This window comes from Hemicordylus capensis, chromosome 2 (assembly GCF_027244095.1).
Source record: "Hemicordylus capensis ecotype Gifberg chromosome 2, rHemCap1.1.pri, whole genome shotgun sequence".
NCBI lineage: Eukaryota > Metazoa > Chordata > Lepidosauria > Squamata > Cordylidae > Hemicordylus > Hemicordylus capensis.
In genome coordinates this window covers 172,370,459-172,393,130 of record NC_069658.1, presented here as the reverse complement: position 1 = coordinate 172,393,130, position 22,672 = coordinate 172,370,459, and the positions used below count along the sequence as shown (strand labels likewise).

At 45.4% G+C, this 22,672-nt stretch overlaps 1 protein-coding gene across 7 annotated transcripts in view; it reads left to right on the top strand.

Moving 5' to 3' along the window:
* Nucleotides 1-22,672, top strand: part of DNM2 (dynamin 2) — a 108,882-nt gene that overhangs the window by 59,360 nt on the left and 26,850 nt on the right. For 2 of the 7 annotated variants that reach the window (XM_053291796.1, XM_053291795.1), the window contains exons 12-15: nt 1,217-1,287; nt 13,651-13,680; nt 17,273-17,324; nt 18,035-18,046. In XM_053291796.1, the coding sequence (XP_053147771.1) occupies nt 1,217-1,287; nt 13,651-13,680; nt 17,273-17,324; nt 18,035-18,046 (165 nt within the window). The remainder of the gene's footprint in view (nt 1-1,216; nt 1,288-13,650; nt 13,681-17,272; nt 17,325-18,034; nt 18,047-22,672) is intronic. The other 5 variants (XM_053291799.1, XM_053291798.1, XM_053291801.1 and 2 more) reach the window with 3 other exon arrangements.

Below are 22,672 nucleotides of genomic sequence, written 5' to 3'. Positions count from 1 at the left end.
AGACATGTGCCCTGTAATCTGAACAGAACTTGGCCAATAAAACTTTGACGTTTTCTAATAAATTCATCTGCATAAAAGAACCATTTTCTCTTACTAGAGAGGTTTAAAAGACAATGATGGTAACCTTCAAATCCTTAGCAATGTAGCCTATTGTGCCCTCAAATATCAAGTGGAATAATATTGAATTACAGCTAAGAGCATTTTTATCTGTTTACTTTGTATTGTGGGTCTGATTCTGAAATAAAACTGAACTTTCGGTGTTGAGGTGATGGAATAGTAGGTGTTTCATTTCCAAGTTCAGGATCTGATATCTTATTTGGAATTGTGAAGGAATTTTTCCCCTGATGACTTCAGGACATTTTATCTTAACCTCTTGCTTAGATTACTCCAATGCTTTGTACATGGGGCTTCTTTTGAAAATGCAGCTAGTACAAAATAGGGCTGCAAGATTATTAACTGGGATTGGACGTTTTGAGCATATCACACACCAGTGGTTTGTCAGCTGCACTTGCTCCCAGTCTGTTTCTAGGCCCAATTCAAAGTGCTGGTTTTAACCTTTAAAGCTTGGGTCAAGGATACCTGCCCCATATATCCCAACCTGGACCTTAAGATCTTTTTTAGAGGCCCTCCTCCAAATGTCCCTGCCAGATGAGGTGAGGCAGGTGGCTACTAGGGAGAGGCCATTTTTTGTGTTTGCACCCTGTTTCTAGAATAGCCTCTCTAGTGAGGTTTGCCTGGTGTCATCACTTAATTCTTTTAGACGCCAGGCCTTTTAAATGTTGATTTTTAAATTTGATTTTTAACTGATTTTAAAAGTGTTTTAAAATGGCTTTGTATTGTATTTTCTTTTGGTCTGATACGATTTAATGTGTTTTAATTTCGTGTTTTAATGCTGTGTTGTGAGCCACCCAGAGAACAACTTGTTATGTATGGGCGACTAGCAATAAAGTTTATCATCATCATTATTCATCATCATCTTCCTCCAGTTAACTGCTTACGTTCAGTGTACTGCCAGTCTAATTTGTTTGGAGCACCAGTTTGTCATATGTGCATCAACACTTGTAATTTGAAGATGTTGGTTAATCTGTTTTAAGTGTACCTTGGTTGAGAACTTATCCTACTTGCCAGAGGATGGACTCTTCTAGATGGACTCTTCTTCTGATTTGTTGCCAGTCAATTAGTCTTGTTGCCTTTTTCTGCCATCTTTCCTCTCCAGATTCTCCTGCTGATTGACATAGAGCTGTCCTACATCAACACTAACCATGAAGACTTCATTGGATTTGCCAAGTGAGTGTCTATTCCTAACTAAAGGCCAAGCAGGGCTGAGAGGCATTTTATGGCCTGATTGTGCAACTGGTGTGGTAAATGGGAAGAAGCTCTTTGGCAGGTAGCCGAGAGCAACTTGTGACTGAATGTTTGCCTCCAGCTGGATCAAGCAAAAGCTAAGAGCACTTGAATTGTTCTTTAATGCAAAGATGGTGTCTAACAGTACAGATCTCATCTTTGGGGTTACATGAAATTGAATTAATGGAAGCTGAAACTAGTCTCTTTCTGGCTGAGATCAAACTCTTATTTTGTGAGTATATGTGCTGGGATAGAGCATATGATAATAGTATTATAATAGTCTAGCCTCAGGGTTGCATACTCATGAGTTATGGTTGCCAGATATGAATCTGTCAAAAGGGAACATGTTCTCACTAGATTGGTGATCTTCATTATTTTTAGAGTGGGGCCTGCAGATGCTCAGAAGGCTCATTCAGTTGTAGTTGGGGAGAGTGAGGGCATTGGCCCCAGCCACAATGAGAGGGACACCCACCCACACCCTAAGCCTGGGAACAGGAAGAGGAGGGGAGAGCCCACATGAGTGCTGAGGCTGCAACCATGGGGCCAGAGAGAGAGAAAGCACAGGAGGAGGAAGAGGGAAGTAGGAGAAAGTCTGCATGAGTGCCATGGCTCTGGCGGCAGCAGTGGGGTGAGAGGCAGCATACACAATGACCAGAGGAGGTGAGAGAGAGAGAGAGAGAGGGCACGTGGAGGCGGGGTGGGGTGGGGTGGGGTGGGGTGGGGAGAGGCAGGTGTCAGGGAGGGAACGCAGGAAGGGAGCACAAGTGTGTGCGCGCACACACATGGTGGCCAAGGTAACTAGAAGGGGGAGGAGAGAGGCATGTCGGGGGCAGCCACTGGGATCTGTGTGGGCTGCCAGTGGCCCACGGGCTGTGCAATGAAGAACAATGAGCTAGATAGTGAAACATTTGGCATGGAAATACAGCCTGTGCTTCCACATGTAGCACCAGATCCAGGAGCACTTTGAACAAGCTTGGATGATGCCACCAGGCTCTGGTATCTGCTTTCTAAAACTTCATTATCTGTATATGATGCAGCCAGGGCTAAGATGCAAGGAAGCCAAAAATGCCATTTCCCTTACTTCTACCAGTACTATTTTTGCACCTTGACATTCATCAGTTTCGCAGTTTCTCTAGTGACTTTCCTGCTTCTGGTGTATTGAAATATTTTATTTTTAATCTCTTTATTTTTATTTCATTATTTATTTGTAAAGTATTTTCCATCACCATCATCTCCCTCTGTCTTTTATTTTGCTTTTCAAATTCCTCCTTGACCTGCCTCATAAATTTAAAATTGGTTTGCCTTCATTTCCACACACCCTGATTTTCAGGAAAACACTTTTTAAAGGCAGTCAGCTTACTTTTTTATAGCCTCTTTGACTCTGTTTGATTATGTTGGCATTCTTCTGGACTTGTTTGTGTGCTTTTTAGTACAGTATGTGAAATTTGTTTTTGGTTGTCCTTTAGGGTGCAGCTAGATAATTTCAGACCTTGGACCTAGTGGCCTTATAGCCCCTTGGCAGTAATGTGCATAACTTCAAATTGTTTGTTAATTTATACTAGCTATCAGTAAAAATTCACAAAGAGGTTTACATGGAAAAATAGATAATCAAGATAGATTAATAAAGTAGGAGGTGTTAGCTAGATAACCTAGGGTTACTTGACCCCTAGAGTTACTTAGAGCTGTGCTTTTTGTTCCCCATTTTATATGGAATTCTCTGCCATGGGGATGTGGTGATGGCCACTAGCTTGGATGGCTTTAAAAGGGACTGAGACAAATTCACGGAGGACAGGTCTATCAATGGCTACTAGTCTAGTGGCTATAGGCTACCTCCAGCCTCAGAGGCAAGATTCCTTTAAATACCAGATGGAAGGGAGCAATAGCAAGAGAGAGGTATGCCTTCACCTCTTGCCTGTGGGCTTCTCGGGGGCATCTGGTGGGTCACTGAGACAGGATGCTGGACTGGATGGGCTTCGGGCCTGATCCAGCAGGGCTGTGCTTATGTTATGTTATGAAGATAGCTGGCTTGAAGTTGATGCATCCTCAGCACTGTTTCCACTACAGAAGAAGACAGCCCTCCTCTGCTCCTGATTGGCTGGCTACATGCTAAAGCTCAACATATCTCTCACCTCAGCCTGACTGACGGGCTTCAGAAACTCAGTATGCCCATTAATTTCAATATGTCTGCTTATGGGTGTGGATGTGAGCCAGTGACAGGAGTAGCTTGTTTCCCTAGCACTTAAATTTGTGTTTTTATGTATATATACACATGCGCGCGCGCACACACACACACTCACACACAGACACACAGACAATACAGTTATGGGATGGGCTACTCCAGTCACTGGCTTAAATCCAGATTAAGTTACTCATAGGTTTTCTTATTGAAATTCAATAATCCAAAAACCTTCAGTTTAAGATGAGAGTTAAGATGCCTTACACTTTCACTCATGCCCTAAAAAGAACAGAAATCGCAAGTTAAGGTGCCCATCTTAACTTCCGCACCATATATCAAATAAAGATCAAATAAATAAATAAATAAATATAAGCTGTGAAGATTTTGTACAGTCTGGTATATGATGATGGCTTTAGAAATGAGGCACCATGTACCTACACTCCACCTTCATCAGGGACATCTCTAGGAAGTGATTAAGGAAACAGCACCTTTTTAAATGTCTGCCTGTATGCACCCCTCCTCAGCCCAATGTCCAGTTGAAAAACCAAGGCAAAGTGTGGCTTCATGGAGCCTCATTTCTAAAGCCATCATCATATACTAGACTGTACAAAGTCTTTACAGCTTATATGGCATGGAAGTTGATGGGAACCTTAAGTTGCAATTTCCATTCTTTAAGAGTACAAGTGAAAGTGTAAAGCATCTTAACTTTCATTTTAAACCAAAGGTTTCTGGATTACTGAATTTTGCGGCGTTTTAAAAAGGGAAATATGATTAGACACTATGGGGGAAGAGCTTACCCAAACCACAAAGTAGAACTTCCTGATGTAGAACATCAAAAACTTTGTAAAACCTTCAACTCACTCCCCCTACATCCAGCTGAAAAAACACAAGTAAATGAAATTAGTGGATAGTGTCAGTGTGATCCCACCTCATGATTATTCAGCATTGAATAAGGACACAGCAAGAAGCACGTAATTTGTGTTCACTTTAAATCTGTATTTCATTTTTCTTAAACACACATGCGTGTGCACACACACACACACACACCCCAAACACACCAATGATAATTTAAAAATCTGGATCGTGATCCGTTGCACTAATAAGGTATGGAGTTCTGCGCCTGCGCAGGGACCTCACGGACTGATTAACCAGCTCCTCGTGCCCCCCCCAACTGCCACGCACGTGCCCATGCTTCCATTATCCCAGGCAGTTGGGTCGTGTTCTACTCAGTTTCTGTTAGACCGCCTTTGCATCTACACCTCGGATTGATTTGCAGTTTGCCTGCTTGCTTTAATTTCCTTCAGGGTGGAGTTATCAGCAAAACAGTGTAAATGTTGTATACAAGTGACAAAGCCATTCACGCACAGGCAAAGAGAGACAGAGACACATGCATGCACTCTGCAAGCACCTACACATCTTACCTGGCCCTGGGAAGCCGGAGTTCCCTGGTGGCTGCTCCACCCCCAGGGTTCAGATGGCCTCCACGCATGTGTGGAGAACAAGAATAGATAAGCAGCAGGAGAGAAGCATCCCAACAAACACCAAATAGATCAATCAACTAATGAAAACAGATGCTCAAAAATGAACACACAGACATTCATACAACACAATGAAAGGAAATTCCATTTCTTGGTTGCTGCTATCAAGGCATCTCATTGGGTTATCCTCATCACATGCTCCTGGGCAGGACTATGTAAATTCTAACAGAGAAAAGCCTATAGAGCCCGACGGGGATAACCCCACCCCAGTTCTTATAGTCCTGCGTTGCTCCTGGCAGGTTGTTTTCCTCTCTCGTAAGCTTTCAAGTTCTTGTGTTTTCGTCCGTGTTTGTAGTCTTTTATTGCTATACTTGTCCCTTCTCCATTCTCCGGTTCTCTTCTGTGTTAAAAAAAAAAAAAAATTGTCGTTACTTGTTAGTCTCAGTCCGTCGGTGTCCCTCGTTAGTCGTGCACCCCCCTCCCTACCCTAGCCCTTCGTTGTATGGAGCAAACGGAGAGTTACAGGAAAGGTTTTTAATATCCTGGTGCCAGCGGGACGCGCTACAGTGCGACTCCCGAAGAGTACAAGGGCGCCCGGCGCTCCTCCCCCGCTTTCTTGCCGAGAGACAGTAAAAAGCTCCCCGATCCTCCCTGTTCCTTTCTCGGCGGATCCTGGTCCGTCCGAGCGGGCAGAGCTAGAGGCCCCCAGTTTGTTCCCGCCTGTGAGTGGTGAAAATGTGGGCAACACGGAAGGGAAGCAGTCCGCTAGCCTGCCGAAGCGCCTAACACAGTATTCGGCGGCAGCGTTTCTTGAGGCAGAAATGGCACAAAAAGCAAAGGAAAAGGCAGCTGAAGCCGAAAAGGTGCAAAAAGCAAAGGAAAAAGCAGCCTTCGACCTGCTATCGGCAGGACTTAAGGCGGAAACGATCTTCCCGATCCCGAACCCACCCACCCCATCGCAAGTGGAGGTTCGGGCGATTGCGGAGGGGTACAACATGGAGGACCGAATGGTCGCGCTCCAGATCCCTCAAAATGGCGGCTGCATGGAAGAGGCGGGAGAAAAGCCCGCGAAAACACAGGCAGTTCCCCAACAACCTTTGGTGAGCTCTGACCAGGGGGAGGGGGGCGCGGGGCCATCTAAAAGGGATGTTCCGCCCTCCATTCCTAGAACTGTACCACCTGAGTGGCAGGCTTGGCTAAAAAACACAACAGTGGACACTGTTTTCCAACTTAAGCCTTCCAAAAAATCTAAAAGAGCTAAAAAGCGTAGGTACCCCTCCTCCTCCTCCTCTGAGGCGTCTTCAGACTCTGAACATATGCCTAAAAAGGCAAAGTCTAAGAGAAAGCATTTTTAAAAGGCGAAAAAAGTAGAGAAAAAGGCTATTTCAATTCATTCATCTGAAATCTCAGGGGAAGAGTCAGGGGATCCTACTCCTCAAGATATTAGACCTAAAAAGAGGAGCAAAATTGTCAACCCATTGCCGCTCGGGGAGGAAGATGTTACTGAAAACCCAGTGGGGTTAGAAGGGGGAGGACAGGACCCTGATCAGGTCCCATGTCCAGACAAGGAGGAGGCAGAGTGGTCTGGGGCAGAGGAGTTTGAACATACGCAGGTGTCTCAACGTCTGTTTTCCCCAGAAGATTTTAACCCTCCCATGTCAAAGGTACTTAATACGATTGGACTTCAATCCAAAGTAGCTACAGAACCTAGTCAGAACCCCAAAGGGGATTTGGTGTTCCCTAGAGCTAAACCACGGGATATATTACTACCCATGCCTGGTTGTTTCACAGAGGCTATTAAAGCGGAATGGGCAACGCCAGCTGTTAATAAAAAGCCTATGCCTTCCACTACTCGTTTCTATTCCTTCCAACAAGAGGTTTCTGATATGCTGAAAACCCCCAGCACTGACGCTCCAATCACACAACTGGTCTGTGGATCTTTGATCCCATGAGATGGCGAAGCGTCTTTTAAAGATCTAGCGGAAAAGAAAGCAGAATTCGCCTTTAGACGCGTACACGACAACTCCTCCTTGGCTACACGGTCCTCTGCTGCAGCTTCCATGGCCACAAGAGCCAGCCTTCTGTGGCTTAATGACTTGATCGACGAAATGCCATCTGACCCTGCTCGTCTCAGACAACAGCTAATTAAACTACAAAGAGCACAAGCCTTCGTAGCCAACACCACACTGGACTCCATTCGCTTTTCGTCCAGGGCCTCAGCAGCGGCCGTAGTGGGAAGGCGCCACTTGTGGCTGAAAGGTTGGCAAGCAGACGTCACTTCCAAAACGAATCTATCAGCACTTCCATATGACGGCTCTAAGCTGTTCGGAGACTCTGCCCTTAAAGATGTTCTGGTGGAGTCGGAAGATAAGAAAAAGGTGATGCCAACTGCCCCTAGAAAAGGGGACAAACCTCCTTTTTAAAAGGCCTTTTCAGCCCTTTCGTTCCTTCCGCCCCTCCTTCAGGGGGCGGGATAGAGACTTCAGAGGCTCAAGAGGAGCATGGTCCCGCCAGCGTTTCACCTCCAGAAATTCCAATAACCGGCAAGCCTTTAATCAGGGAAAACAACAAGGAAAGCAACAGTTCTGACTTGGGGGATCCCAACCTAGGGGGACGCTTGTCAAGATTTCTTCACAGGTGGACTCGGGAACAGACGCTTGGGTCCTGAAACTGATCAAATTGGGTTACAGAATAGAAATGGACTCCCTTCCTCGCCCCCGGTTTCTTCCTACTCCCCGCTCTCGCTGTTCTTTCAAAGATGCAGACGTAACAGCGTCCATCCAACATCTTCTAGACATAGGGGCAATAGAGAGAGTTCCGGCGGGTCAAGAGGGGAGGGGAGTTTACTCTACTCTGTTTACCGTCCCCAAGAAAGACGGCTCCAGGAGAGCAGTGCTAGATTTAAAACACCTAAACAAGCACATGAGGGCGCAAAAATTCCGGATGGAATCTCTTCAATCAATCACAGAGTCTCTACAGCAAGGGGACCTGCTCTCTTCTATAGACTTAAAAGAGGCGTATCTCCACATACCTATCCACCTAGAAAGCAGGCGCTTCCTCCGCTTCAAGTACGCTGGAGTCAGTTTCCAATACAAAGCCCTTCCATTCGGCCTGTCTTCAGCCCCCAGGATATTCACCAAGGTCCTGGCACCTGTCTTGGCCCACCTGTGGCTGCGGGGGGTCCATGTTTTTGCTTTCTTGGACGATCTTCTCGTGAAATCGAACTCCCCGGAAACTGCAGCGCTCGACCTAGCAACGACCCTGTCCACCCTGGAACAGCACGGGTTCCTGATAAACAAATCCAAGAGCCACCTGACTCCCTCACACAGAATTCAACATCTAGGGGTCATCATAGATACATTACAGGGTCGAATTTCTCTGCCAATGGACAGTATTCAAACTCTGATCTCAGAAGCAAAATTGTCTTTTCTGTCATGGAAGTCTAGAGGCAGTGCCATGGGCAAGATTCCACCTCAGGAAGCTGCAGTGGTTCCTCCTATCGTTTCAAACCTTCATATCAAGGAAACAGAACGTAATGGTCCATCTGCCATCCAGGGTCTGGACCTCGCTCCGGTGGTGGAGTTCCATCCCGAACTTGTCCCGAGGGAAAAGATTCCTCGAATTTCCAAGAATAATTGTGACGGACGCCAGCAACAGAGGTTGGGGGGCTCACTGTCTCCAATATTCAGTTCAAGGGAAATGGAACCAGGAAGAACAGGCACATTCAATAAATTGGCTGGAACTGAGGGCCATCAGGCTCGCATTGAAGCATCTTCTCTCACTGGTGAAGGGCAAGGATGTCCTAATAAAGACGGACAGCACAACTGCAAAAGCTCACGTCAACAGGCAAGGAGGTACGAGATCCAGGTCCCTATATCAAGAGTCGGTGATCCTGTTGTCTTGGGTGGAACGCCACATCAAATCGATCACGGCACACCATGTAAAGGGGGACCTAAACTCCATCACAGACTGGCTCAGCAGGGAGGACCTGCTCCCGGGAGAATGGGCATTGAACAACCAGGTGTTCGATCAATTGGAACACAGGTGGGATCGCCCGGTTTTGGACCTGTTTGCAACGCCCCTCAACGTGAAGCTAGACAAGTACATCACCAGGTTCCAATGCCGGACAGCGGTGGGGACAGACGCTCTGTCCTGCCAGTGGCCAAAGGGCGTCCTGTATGTGTTTCCGCCAATACCTCTATTGACACGTGTGCTAAGACAGGTAAAGGAGCAAAGGGCAGAGGTCATTCTGGTGGCCCCCTACTGGCCGAGAAGACCATGGTTTGCGCACCTGATCTCCCTAAACGTAGACAGGCCGTGGCATCTACCAGTGACGCCAGATCTTCTGCTCCAAGGACCAGTGCAGCACCTGAACCCGGCCTGGTTTCAACTAGCTGCATGGAGACTGAGCGGCAATTGCTGACCTCGCGTGGGGTGCCGCAAAGAGTAACTGATACCATCCTGGCCTCTCGGCGCTCCTCTACAAACAGGGTGTACCAGTATACATGGAGAATGTTCTACGTTGGTCAAACAGAAACCAAGTCCCTAAGGGTCAAGCAAATTTGAATCACCTTTTGCAATTCTTGCAAGACGGACTTGACAAGGGTTTAAGACCGAATACACTAAGAAGACAGGCGGCTTCCCTGGTTCCACTCTTATCAGGGGAAGGATCCAAGATTTCAATACTTCACCCCTTATTAAAACGGTTTTTGCGGGGGGCAACCTTACTGTCTCCTCCAGTGTTCCATCGATTCCCCACCTGGGATTTGAATCTTGTCCTGAAAGCACTGCAGCGTTCACCTTTTGAACCTATCAGATCGATTTCCTTGAGGTTGCTGTCCATGAAATTAGCATTCCTGGTGGCAGTGACATCAGCCAGGTGAGTTTCAGAATTGAGGTCGTTGTCGGTTTATAAATCCTACTTGTATAATCTCACAGGATGCTACACGCCTGATCCCAGACCCGTTCAGTCGCCCAAAGGTGCTTTCAGAGTTTCATATGGCTCAGGATGTCTGCCTGCCATCATTCTGTCCACATCCGACTCACCCTCAAGAAAAGTTGTGGCATAAGCTGGATGTTCGGCGCTGTTTGAAGCAATATATTAAACGATCTGCTGAATTTCGTAAGACGGACTCCCTTTTTATATCATATTTACCGACATCTATGGGAGAGGCGGAATCCTCCAGAACGATTGCTAGGTGGATCAGAGCTTGTATATCCCTAGCATACGAGACTCAGAAAGTACGCCCACCTGACCACATATGGGCTCACTCCACCAGGTCAACGGCTACGTCAGCGGCCTTCGCTACCAATGCCGCTGTTCAAGAAATATGTAAGGCAGCAGTGTGGAAGAACCCCTCCACCTTTATCAAACATTATAAACTTGACCTGTATGCCTCTGCTCAGGCAGCATTTGGGAGGTGTGTTCTTCAAGGAGTTCTTCCCCAGGAGTAGAGCAGCTGGTGGGTTCCCCCCGGAGACATACTGCTTGGGTATGTCCCAATGAGATGCCTTGATAGCAGCAACCGAGAATGGAGCATTGGTCACTTACCGTGAAGCCTTCTTCTGGTTGCTGCTGTCAAGGCATCTCAGCCCACCCTTCTCTTGTGATTCTTATACATTAAGGTATTCTGCTCTACTCCAGTGGAACTTATTGCTCAGTTAGTTAATATGGGGACAGCTGGGATCTGCAGGGTTTGTTTCAAGCAGAGGCACCCTGTCTTTTTTCTGTACCATGTGCAGTTATTCTGTTGTTTTTTATTCATATGTACCTCTTTGCGTGTTAACTCGGCCTATAAGAACTGGGGTGGGGTTATCCCCATCGGGCTCTATAGGCTTTTCTCTGTTAGAATTTGCATAGTCCTGCCCAGGAGCACATGACGAGGATAACCCAATGAGATGCCTTGACAGCAGCAAACAGAAGAAGCCTTCACGGTAAGTGACCAATGCTTTCTGAAAGAGAGAGGATTCTTTCCTTCACCATTCCAACTATTTTTATTTGCTTCTAGAAGAAAACATCTGTGGTTGTACTAAATAAATTCTACTTGAGTTTAAAGAACAGTGATCTATCTTCTCTTTTCCTCACCCCAGAAGACTTCATGTTATTCTCCTTCTAAGCAAGGATTTTAAACGGTGTGTGGGGAAGGGAGTTAAAACATAGTATCTAAGTCTGCAATTCTGTCATACAAGGGAGAATCGGCAAACAGTCACTAAAAGGACAATTACCACTTCAGTAGGTACCCCTTTGTCCAGTTAGCAGGGATTATTTCCCTCAGAGTGCGCTGAAACATGCCTGTTCTGTCTTGTACACTTCTTGTACTACCCTAATAGTCTCATTTTGAGCAGGATGTGAGAGGCTCAGGATAGATCAGTTAATCTTCCTGAATTTCCCCCGCTGTACCAGCATCTAATGGCGCAGTGGGAAAATGCTTGACTAACAAGCAGAAGGTTGCTGGTTCGAATCCCCGCTGGTATGTTTCCCAGACTAGGGGAAACACCTATATCGGGCAGCAGCGATATAGGAAGATGCTGAAAGGCATCATCCCATACTGCATGGGAGGAGGCAATGGCAAGCCCCTCCAAAGAAAACCAGAGGGTTCTGTGGGCGCCAGGAGTCAAAATCGACTTGACGGCACACTCTACCTTACCAGCATCTAAGGCAGCTGACTGACTCTATTGCAAAGAGCCTGCTTTGCTCTGAGGCTGCGGAGAAGCCTCCACCTTCTTCTCTCCCCTCCTCATCCAGTCATTGTAGGGAAGGGTCCGGAGACAACTGAGTAGAAGTGGTAGATTATCTGCCTAGGGACACAACTGGATGCTAAACAGAGTAGCTTTTCTTGTTAACAGAAAAATATTGACTACTTTGAATGTAGCTTTTTCCTTCTACTCAACATATCAATTCACTTGCTCTTCCATCAGCCCTCCATTCAAAGAAACTACTGTGTGAGAGCTAAAGTGCTAATGAAGAGATTTAAATAAGGAGGAAAAATAGCATAGGTTACATACTCCTCCTGTCCTCCTTCCAGCAACACAGCCTCTATTCAAATTCCCCTGTCCCAGGAATGCCTAGGAGGTGGGGAAAATTAAATTAAATTAAATTAAAAGCAAGCAAGTGAGGAAGAGCATCCAACCTGGGGTTCTTGTTTGGAATCTTTGGTTTTGCAGTGAATTGCAAAACAAGGAAGTGCCAAGGAGGGCATCAGGGATTTCAGGATTTTGCAAGATGAACGAACGATTATCTCTGTGTAGGAGGATTCACAACTTGGCCTTCCTTTTTTGCTCCTAGGGAACATGCACGGAAGGCTGCTGTAATGCTAAGGAGAGACCTCAGGGTAGAGACCTAGTAACCCAGAGAACAGCCCCCTTCCCTCTCCAGCTCTGTATTCCAATCTCCTCCTCGTAATCCCCTCATGCTCTGGTGCTGGGGCCAAATGAGAGTTGGGAGGCAGATGAAGCCAGTCACTGCAGGCAGGCAGTAACCCTCTCTCCACCAGAAAAGAAAGTTCTGCCTAAAGTAAAACTTTCAAGAGCCTAGTGAGTCGTTTTCATCCTGACCTTCTCAGTTACGAATGATGAAGTTTAAAACTAACCTTTCATCATGATTGGAAAGAACTCTGCACATGCCTCAGAGCATGCAGCCTAGGCTCCAACGAATCCATCAATGATGCCCATGGAGTAGAAAGACATAAACGAACAACTAGAACCACCCCCGCCCCCAGACAAAAGCGTTCTTAGCTTTTATAAGAAAACATTTGTGTTTTCCTGATCGTGAGACTAGAGCTCAGAAAGAGAGGTGTTAATTAAGAATTTATCCCTCTATCTATGCACCATCCAAGCTGGATATTGAGGAAGGGCTCTGGGCTTTTGAAGTCAAGGACTTGGCCATTATACTCTCCTGGGCAAGCTTGCCCAGATTATAGAAGCTATTTACTTGATGGCTCTAGAAAATGAGAGCCTCATTTGCATGACCTCTTACTTAACACCATTTGGTGGTTTCTCCAAAACATAGAGTTTACCTGATTGCCAGTAGTCTGTTACGTGAGACAGGAAAGGCTCAGAATGGAGTTTCAGAATAAAGTAAAGTTCTGGCCTTGGGCTGAATAAGGGCTGAGTTCTCCACAGTCCCAGGGATCCCAGTCCTATATTTACAGTCTCCAAAGCTTTTTGAAGTTCACACCACACAAGCCACAGCTGATAGTCTCATGCCCCAAGCAGTTTTTATGCGCAATGAGTCTCCACAGCTACGAAATTGTGAGTGAGTGAGTGAATATCCAGGGTGGCTATCTCTGCTCCAGTCCAGATTCCTCTCCTAGAAAGAGAATTCAGGGTGGCTAGCTCTGCTTTTATGCAGATTCCTCCCCCAACCACCACCACAAGAAGTCCAGCCTTACTGCAGCCATTTCCAAACCTCTTCCATTAATAATAATAATAATAATAATAATAATAATAAATATTCCAGCACAAGAAATGGCATGAAATGGACTTAAGGAAGCCTTAGTGTCTGTCCTTTTCTTTTTCACTTGTGTTTTCTCAGCCTTTGTTTTTGTCTCTGCTTTTCACAGCGTCTTCTTTTCCTTAATCTCTCCTGTTTTTCTTTTGAACCACTTCGCTCTTCCCTCTGGATGCCTCTGAAACCCCTCCTAATTTCCATAGCTGTTACACTGAGCAGCACGTGGCAGCAGGGTGCGTATCTGCCTGTGAGAGTTTATCCATAGTATGGCTGGAATCCAGCTTGTCTGACTACTTGCAGTCTGTTGATTGAAAGGGGTCTTATGAAGGCTGAAGTGAAGACTGGAATGTTGGTAGAAACTAGTGTCTGCAGTGTTGCTCTTCAGAGGCAAGCAGTCCTAGCTTTTTGCCAATTAGTGGGAGAAAAGCCTGCTGTTCATTGCCTTCTCCAATCCCAGGTACAAATGGGAGAGGGTACTGTCTCTCTCCTTAAGCCTTCTGCTTGTACCTGAGGACTCAGGGGAGATGCTTGGTGGTGACCACAAATAGTGGCTGGCTAGTAAGTGAAGTCAACATCAGTGGACCCCTGAGTGGAAAGCTGTGGAATGCAAAACATGTACCTACCTTTAAGAAGGGGGAAGGTGGCTCTGAGTGTGTGTTTTATGTGTACTGGTCAGCTGTGGGGTAGAAATACTTGTTCTGTTTTACAGCCGCAGAATTTCTGTGGAGATAAGGGAAAGCTTGGATTGATCAGATTTGTTGTTGGTTTTTTAAATCTGGCTTGGAGGTGCCTCTTATTGCAAGAGTTGCCTGCAAAAAAGCTCAGTAGAGAATGAGCAGGACCTTCACTGTTTTACATGGCTGCCTGCTTCTCCCTCATATCTCCAGATACGACCCTCTTATCCCTCATTCACCTCTTCCTGCTACTGCAGCCACCCAAAAAAGATTGAAAATGATTCTGTTAACAATTTGTTCTACGCATGTATAGGTGTCCCTTGTTATCCACGAGGATTCCGTTCCCACCAGTTTCCACGGGTAACAAGACTTTGAGGCAATGGGAATTGTGGGGTTAGGTTCTTGGATGCTAAAAAATATCTTTAAAAGGCAAAAATAAATCAAAAGGCAGAAATAATACAAATAAAGTGCCATACTGTACTCTGCAGGTCTCCAGCTGTCCGGCAGTGCCCCCCAACTTTCAACAAAGACAATCATGGGATTAAATTTTTGTTTTGTTTTAAATCAAGACTCAACTTTAGCAAAATGGTAGCCAGAAGTGACCTCTTCCTATTTTTTAAAAGGACCTATACCAAGGTTGGGTCTCCACTGCCTAACCACGGATACACAAAACCGTGGGTGTCGGAACTGTGGGTGACAAGGGCCACCTGTACAATCTATGTACAGTGTACACATGTACAGAATTGTACATGCATACAGTTCTTAGCGTTTTATGCTGAACTAGTGTTTTTTAGCCCGTTACAATAACGGGCGCTAGTGGTCCCCCCCCCCTTACCTGCCGCAGCCGCACCGCCGCCCGCCCGCCCTCCCAACTGCCGAGTCCTCCTCAGGCCCAGCCCACGTCATTCGGGCGATAAAAGTCCTAATTTTGAGAAGAGAGGAGCTCGCAAGCAGAGCTCCTCTCTCTTTAAAGCCTCTTCCCGAACTGGCGCTTTGGGCTATTGCGTCCTTTGCGTCCATAGCACCATTTCGGGCAGTGACTTTGCACAGAGAGGAGCTCTGCTTGCGAGCTCCTCTCTCCTTCTCTAAATAGGAACTGTTATCGGCCGAAGGACGTGGGCCGGGGCTGTGGAGGTCTTGTGTGGGTAAGGAGGTCTCAATTACATGGGCCGATTTGGCTCTTAATTGGGGGGGGGGTTGGTTTAAAAAGGAGGACTCGGGCAGCTGGGAGGGCGGTTGGCGGCGGCGTCAGCGTCAGCGGGAGCAATTTGTTGTTACGACGATGGGGACATCAACCGTCGTTTGGGGCACTTCAGCTACTTTGGCCAACATGGCCGCCCGTGTCTGGGTGGCCGTATCTTTTTCGGCGGTTCTGAGCATGCGCTCAGAACTGCCAAAAAAGACACGGGCGGCATGAGATCACACACAGGGCTTTTATTATAGAGGATGCACCTACAGGAGTACACTTCCTGTCTGTGCCATGCATTGGAGGGACCTGTGCCCAGTTCACTTCTAAAATAACATATCCAGTCATTCACTCAAAAACGTGTTCATGTGTACACTGTATAATGTCTGAATAGGGCTAATGAAAGATGCAAATTTATTTGGATTATGCAAGGTGAGCAGAGTGAGGTGACTTTGCCCACTGGCCTCACACTATGCACATAACCACTCGCAGAAGAGGATGGCATATCAGAAATGTTTCTGTCAACTGGAAGTTCATAGTGAATGTGTATGTTCCATGTATACATACATACATGGAATTGGATAATGGGCCCCTTGCTGGTGGAAGGCGAGTCACATCCAGCTAACAGTGTTCCAGAGTTATTCTATTAATAGCTTTAAAAGTTGGAAAATCCACATAACAGGATAAGAATTCTAAACCACCTTGATGATTTGAACTTGAGTTGGTGGTTCAGACTGCAGCAATATGATTTAGGATGGATTGTAGGAAAATGATTCCTGACATAAACATGGATGGACAGTGAAAATTATGGATGAGGGAGGTTGTGAAACTTCCTTCCTTCGATGAATAATAGAATACATTCAGAGGGCGGCAGTCTAACATTTCAGCCCCTTTTCAGTTTTGCTTCTATGGAAGTCAGATTCATCAGCTTTAGAGTCATGCTATGAGCTTAGGCTGGAAGAGCTATAGAACTGATCGCTTGCATCTGTGCCTTTGCATGCATGGTCCTCAAGATTTTCTGCAACTGTGTGGACAAAAGCTTTGCATGCTGTTTGAAAGCTTAGCTTCTCTGCGTTTTTAACTGGAATCCATGACTGCACATACATCCCTTTGGAATCTTTCCTGTATTAGAGCACTTCCATCAAGTGCCAGTATTTGTCAGAAGAGAAAGTCCCAAAGTGTGTGTGCGTGTGTTTGTGTGTGTGTGTGTGTTTGTGTTTGTTTATGCTGTGAGCCTCATTCAAGAGGCTACTAGAAGCAGGACTCTTCTGCTGGTGCCCCTTGTAACCTGAGCCCTTTTCATGACTAATCTTGGAGCATGACTATGTTTCAAAAGTCTTTCACTTCTCTGATCTGCTCAGGGAGCAAATCTTTTGCAATCAAGTTCTGCATTTTTCTGCTGTCTTCCGTTCAAAATTGGCAATTGTGACTCTTTGAGATCAAGCAGTGATAAAGGCCAACCTCTGTTGGCAGTTCTAAGCTCCTTGGAATATGGCACCCATTGATAAATGAGCTGTTCTCCCTGCTTGTTGCTCCCCAGTGGTCCAGGGTTCTCTTTTTCACCTGCTGAAGAAAGACTTGATTCCCTAAAGCCATTGTTTCCTGTGCCTCTGTAGTATCCAGTTGCAGATTGTAAAGCTGGTCTACCCTGCTAATTTAGATTGGAGAGGAACTGTTTCAGAATTTGCTTTTTGCTCTGAGAGACTTTTTGTGTTCTTAGAACCCGTTATGTGGCTTGTAGCTGTTGAGCTTCATTGCTGGGGGACTTTTTCCTTCAGGAGTTGACTTGTCCTCGTTTGCACCTCTCTAATATTGCTTGACTTGAATAGGAATGAATGCATTGCTGGCTTAGAATGTACCCCAAAAAATGTGAATTGGCTTTCTGGTATGTGTGTTTGTGTGGCATAGTACAACTTCCTATTCTTGTCCTCATTGTGAAGCTGTCTTTGTTCCTTTTTGTTTTAGTGCACAGCAAAGAAGCACCCAAGCCAACAAGAAAAGAGCCATCCCAAATCAGGTACTGATGCATGTATCTACGCTTTCGATGAGTGGAACCTAGTGTCAACAGATTCAGCCCAGCCTGCCAGGCATGCTCTATGTAGATGCAGACAGCTGAGCTGGCTTTTGAGCATGGCACGGCTTAACAGATGAGGTGGTGCTTTTGCCCTGTGTCACTTGCAGACTGAAAATGCCACAGTGTCAGCCATAAAGTGCAGGGCTTTCATCATGTTTGCTGCTGCTTAATTCTTCAGACTGGAACAGATTCTATTAAGTGCCCTCCCTTCCCCACAGAAACAGCAACAAAATGCCAATTATACCACAGACAGGAGAGAGAAACCTGAAGACAGAAAGGTGCAAGCAGAAATCACTGAAGGGATTTTGTCAGAGTTTAGTTTTTCCCCCATTACTAATAGGCAAGACTTGAGCACAGGACTGGAAATGTAACTTGTTGCATGAAGTTAGTCTGCATATAATATACCTACATATATTGATTCTTGTTTGTAAAGACTGTAATGAAACATTAACACTGTACAATTATAATTAATAGCATGTAACTTTTTTTTTCTTTTGCTGTTTTTCTGCTGTTCCTTTATTTTCCTACCATTTTTGTGCTTCCTGCTTCCCCCTTCCCCTTCTACTCCATTATTTGGTTTTCTTACTGTTCTGTCCCCTCATCCTGCTTTTCCTTATTTTTACCTGCACCACTAATTTTGCCAACCTCTAAAGGGTGAGATACTGGTAAGTACCTGTATGCTGTGCTAGTGACTGATAAGTAAAACTTGGTGATGGAGACTTTTTTTGCCCACTAAAAATACAAATACCCAGATGGGGCTATCTCTCTGTCTCAAACAAAGTGCACTTAATTGTATGGAAAGCAAGCAACTTCAAATGGTATTCTAGGAGATCCAGATATGGGGACTGTCATTTCAGCTCAGCTGCTAGTGATGAACTCTTCAGTTGGTCAAGCTGGTGACTGCAGGTAGGGATGATAACTTGCTGAGCAGTCATCTGTTTTCTGGAAATTTTACTAGTCCCATTGCTTTTGGAGTCTCAGGGAGATGATTATGTCAGAAATAGAAAAGCTCTTCATGCCTGTCTTGAAGCCATCCCCATTCTTTCGTTGTGCTCTGCTGGTATGGTGGTGCCTTTAATAGCTAAAGCTTCAAGTCTTTGTTGCCCCAGTTGCTGGTCTCATTTCAGTTGAGAGGAATCTGTAGCTCAAGTTGAGAGCCTCATGTGCCAGTGCAGCTTGGCTGGCAACCTCAGTGTTACAAGCTTCTGCCAGAAAGAACAGACACCTACATCACACAACAGTGATTGGATGGCTCTTTGAACCATCTTGGGCAGCCCCAGGGCTGCACAAGAAAGGTGTGGTGGTGAGTCCTTTGCTCCAAGGGAGTAACAGATGGCAGTAAGTCATAGATGCTTCTGAAGCCCTGGTGATGAACTCTGTTGGTAGGAGCAGAGAGCATGGAAGGTACATCTCAGCTGAGGTTGTTTGCAGGACCAGATGCAACGCAACCAGTGTTTCCTATAACAGGAATTCCCAGATGTTGTTGAATGCAGCTCACAGAATCCCCGGCCAAAGGCCATTGCAGCTGGGGATGATGGGAGTTGTAGTCAACAACATCTGAGTAACTCTGCTCTCAACCCCCGAGAGACAGTGCGTGCATAAGTGCTCAACACTTGTTATACCACTACTACTTCTTTGCTGAGCAGCATGCTATGTGAAGAAGTCTTAGTAGTGTCTAGTCTGGTCAGAAGTGTTTTGCCTCTGTGCCTAAAATAGTGGCTGCAGTCTTTCTGTGGAGAAAGCCCCTTAAGAATGTTGCTATCTTGGCAAATTCTGCTAAGCAACAGGCTTCCCACAGTGGTCTTATTAGACCTCCTAGGATCCTGCCTGCCAAGTTTGAGTGACCAGCCTCAGTATTGCATTGTGTGCTTAAATCTGTATGCCTGGTTCACTTTGCAGCTATCACAACCATATCCTGTGTAAATGTCCATCCTGATATGGACATATCTCTGTTAAAAATTTCAGCAGGCGCTAGCTACTATACCATTGTTGGGGCAAAGAGCTTAGACTGCACCATCAGACTTAGACTTTGCACCTTGTCTGGCGAGACCAATGCTGCTTTACCTTTAAGTGCACTAGTTTGCGGGTACGGGCATGACTGCAGTTCTACTTGATTAAACAGATCATAGTTGCCCTTTGAACAAGTTCCTGATGGAAATGTTGTGGACAATGATCTTGGAGCTGGAGATCAAATGGGTACGATGGTTGCTTGCACAGGAAAATGGAATTGTCAGAAAGTTTCCAAGGGAAGAGTAACTCTTAGTAACACAGATGCAGAAAGGCTCTTTCCCCACCTCTGTCCTGGAAATTGGTTTCTCGCACATATATGTAGGAATGTTCATGTATAAATAAATAATACATCAACATGCATATTTTGTGTGCATGTCAGCTGGTACATCTTGAATGTGTTTAGCTCAGATTTGGGTGTAATGGGAGCTTTTCAAGCACTGTTTCCACTGTACCTGAAATCTGCTGCTTTGACTCCAAATTCAAATCCAGTGGACCAGAAACCTGAGCTACTATAAAATTGGTGGCACAGCATTTACTTGTCCTGGCCTGCTTCTCCAGCAGTCTAGTAGAAGTTATGATCACAACATTGCTTGAAGAGTCTGAAAGTTCTGACATGTCCATTTTCATGATATTCTAAAGATAACTGCATACCACAAAACAGCAGTTCCCAAGTACTGTGCCAGAATGTGCTAATGTGTCACAAGACCATAATTAGACTCCTTGAGCCCAAAGCACCCATCCATGAAGGAGGATCTCTGTTGGAATAACTGCTTTAGGCTTCTCTCCTTCAAAGTGGGAGATATGCTTTGAACAGCGATTCATGCAGGACCAAAGAGCGTGGGCTCTGGCAAAGAAGGGTAATTTTTCCTCTTGCATGCTCTAAAAGTAAACTTTTGGGATGTATAGAGTGAAGTATGCCTTCAATTTTAATTTAGCAAAATGTGTGCTTGGCGATCAGCAGTTTGGGAAACATTGCATAAAATTCCTGAGGGCCTGTCTGTTCTCCATGTCTTCAGTTCTGATATAGTTTCTGGTCTTCCATCACTGTCTGAGAGTGTGGATTGTGCTGCAGTAACAGAAAGGTGGTGATCTGACTGGCTGGGCTGTATCCGATTTTATGTAAGGGTTGAAGGTGCCAGTTGCTTTTCAGATGCACTTGGAGGCAGAACTCATCTTGCTGCATTTCTGAAACAGTGAGGAACCTTTCAGTTTCTTCTGTTGCTTGCAAGCCCAGCTGCAGTGGACTTGGAAGTATATTTTCCCTTCTTCTACCCAGAATGTAAAACACCTCCAGGCATCTCTTGCCTACTCCTTTTGTTCTCCAAATCTGTAAGCAAAGGCCCTGCTAAGGTCAATTTAGGTAATCTTAATCTTAGGCCTATTAATTTCCCCCAGATAAAAGCAGGACTGGCTTTCTATGGCCTGATGCCCTTTGTCCTGGCTTGTCAAAAACTCAGCTGATGTCTATTTTACTGGACTTCTCTTCTTCCCCATAATATTTTAGTCTCACCCCCCCTTTCCCCCACTTTTTGTCTATTCTTCTGCCTCCATTCTTTAAAAAACCAATTTAGTGTAAAATGTGAATTAATTTTGATTCTAAATATTATAAATTTAAAAATGCAATTTTGGCCCGGTTTCCTTTCCGATGTCTTCAATTCATGGCATCTTCCTGCCAAAAAACTGAATGAGTTAAACTGATATTTCGCAACAGCCCATGCCCACCAGTGCACCACTGTGTGTGTGGCCGTGATGTTTATGTTGGTGGCAACCTGAGCAGCTCTGGAAAGATGAGGACGTGCCTGATCAGTGGGCAGTTCTTTATCCCACTGCAGTATAGTCCAGGCCAAATTCCTAGTCCCTTTCTGTGGCTGCTCACTAGTTCCTCCTGTAACTTCTGAAGCTGGTATGTCCTAACGGTGTTCAGTCATAGCCAGGTGGTTTGCTCTCTACTCAAATGCTTCACCATATAGATTGCTTTCTTTCTGGTCTGCTCGTTACTAATCTGTGTGATGATACTAATTTAAGTAGAAGACTGAGAATGGTCAGTGTAGCACTGACTGACTGTCCTTGGATTCCTAGGATTGGGTACAGCTCTGCCTTGCAAATCTGATTAGCTGAATGGTTTTCACTGCTCTGTCCCTCTTGCAAGGGCCCACTCAGAAGATGGGATGTAGATCAAGTGTCTAGAAGATATATTTTTGAATTATTTCTGGAGAAGAGAATGAAAATGGTTCTTGTTGTGTTTGGGGTTTAAATGAAACAAACATGTTGATCTCAAAATTGGCACATGGCCACATTTCCATTTAACTGGTGTGCCCAAGATACTGCAGACATTCAAATCGTGCAGGATGTCTCCAGCTGCCCTGTCAGCCACAATTACAAACAAAAACCCATACTTGGGGGTTTCCTCATGAAAGAAGAACTTTCATTCCCAGTTTCTTGTCTTTAAGAAATCGTTCTTTGTTTAAATAAACACCAGCTATTCAAATGATCAAACAGTTGTAGCGAAAAGTGGCTCACAGTTATGATTTGCAAGCTCTGTGAGGTAAATGGGCTCTAATGAGTCCCAGGTAATAGAAGCAGAACTGAGGGAGAAAAACTCAGTACCGAGCAGGAACTAAATCCCAGGTCTAGTGCTGGCTTTCTATTGGGAGTTACTTTGCTGAGTCCCCCCCCACACACACACACACTTCTGCAGAGCTGGATTATTTGCTGCCACATCATCTTCAGTGAAAGGCACAACATTGCTTGGCAGATCTTGGGACGCCTTAAAGCAAAACTGGATGTTGTGGCTTATGCCTGCTTTGGTGCAATGGCCAGACTGTTTGATTTGGCTATGGAAACTCAGGTTTGAACACTTTCCCAGCTATGGTGACCACTGGTTATCACCATCTCACAGCCTAAACTACCTTACATGGTGCTGCTGCTTCAGACTTCTTAGAGCAGTGTTCTTTAAAGTTGATTCTGTTAGGAAATCCTTCCCACATCAACTTGTCTTCTGAAGACCCCCTGTGCACTACAGAGGATCCTGGAGCATGCTCTAGGGCAGACATTTTTTCGTGCAAAGTACTAGTCACAGGCCTGTTGGATGTTACTGTTGCCATGAGAGCACCCTTTGGTGTGCCTGCAAGCTATTTTTCAGAGCAGCTTGTCTTATCATTCAAAATATGATGATTGATTGATTTGATTTCTATACTGCCCTTCCAAAAATGGCTTCAGGCGGTTTACACAGAGAAATAATAAATCAATAAGATGGCTCCCTGTCCCCAAAGGGCTCACAG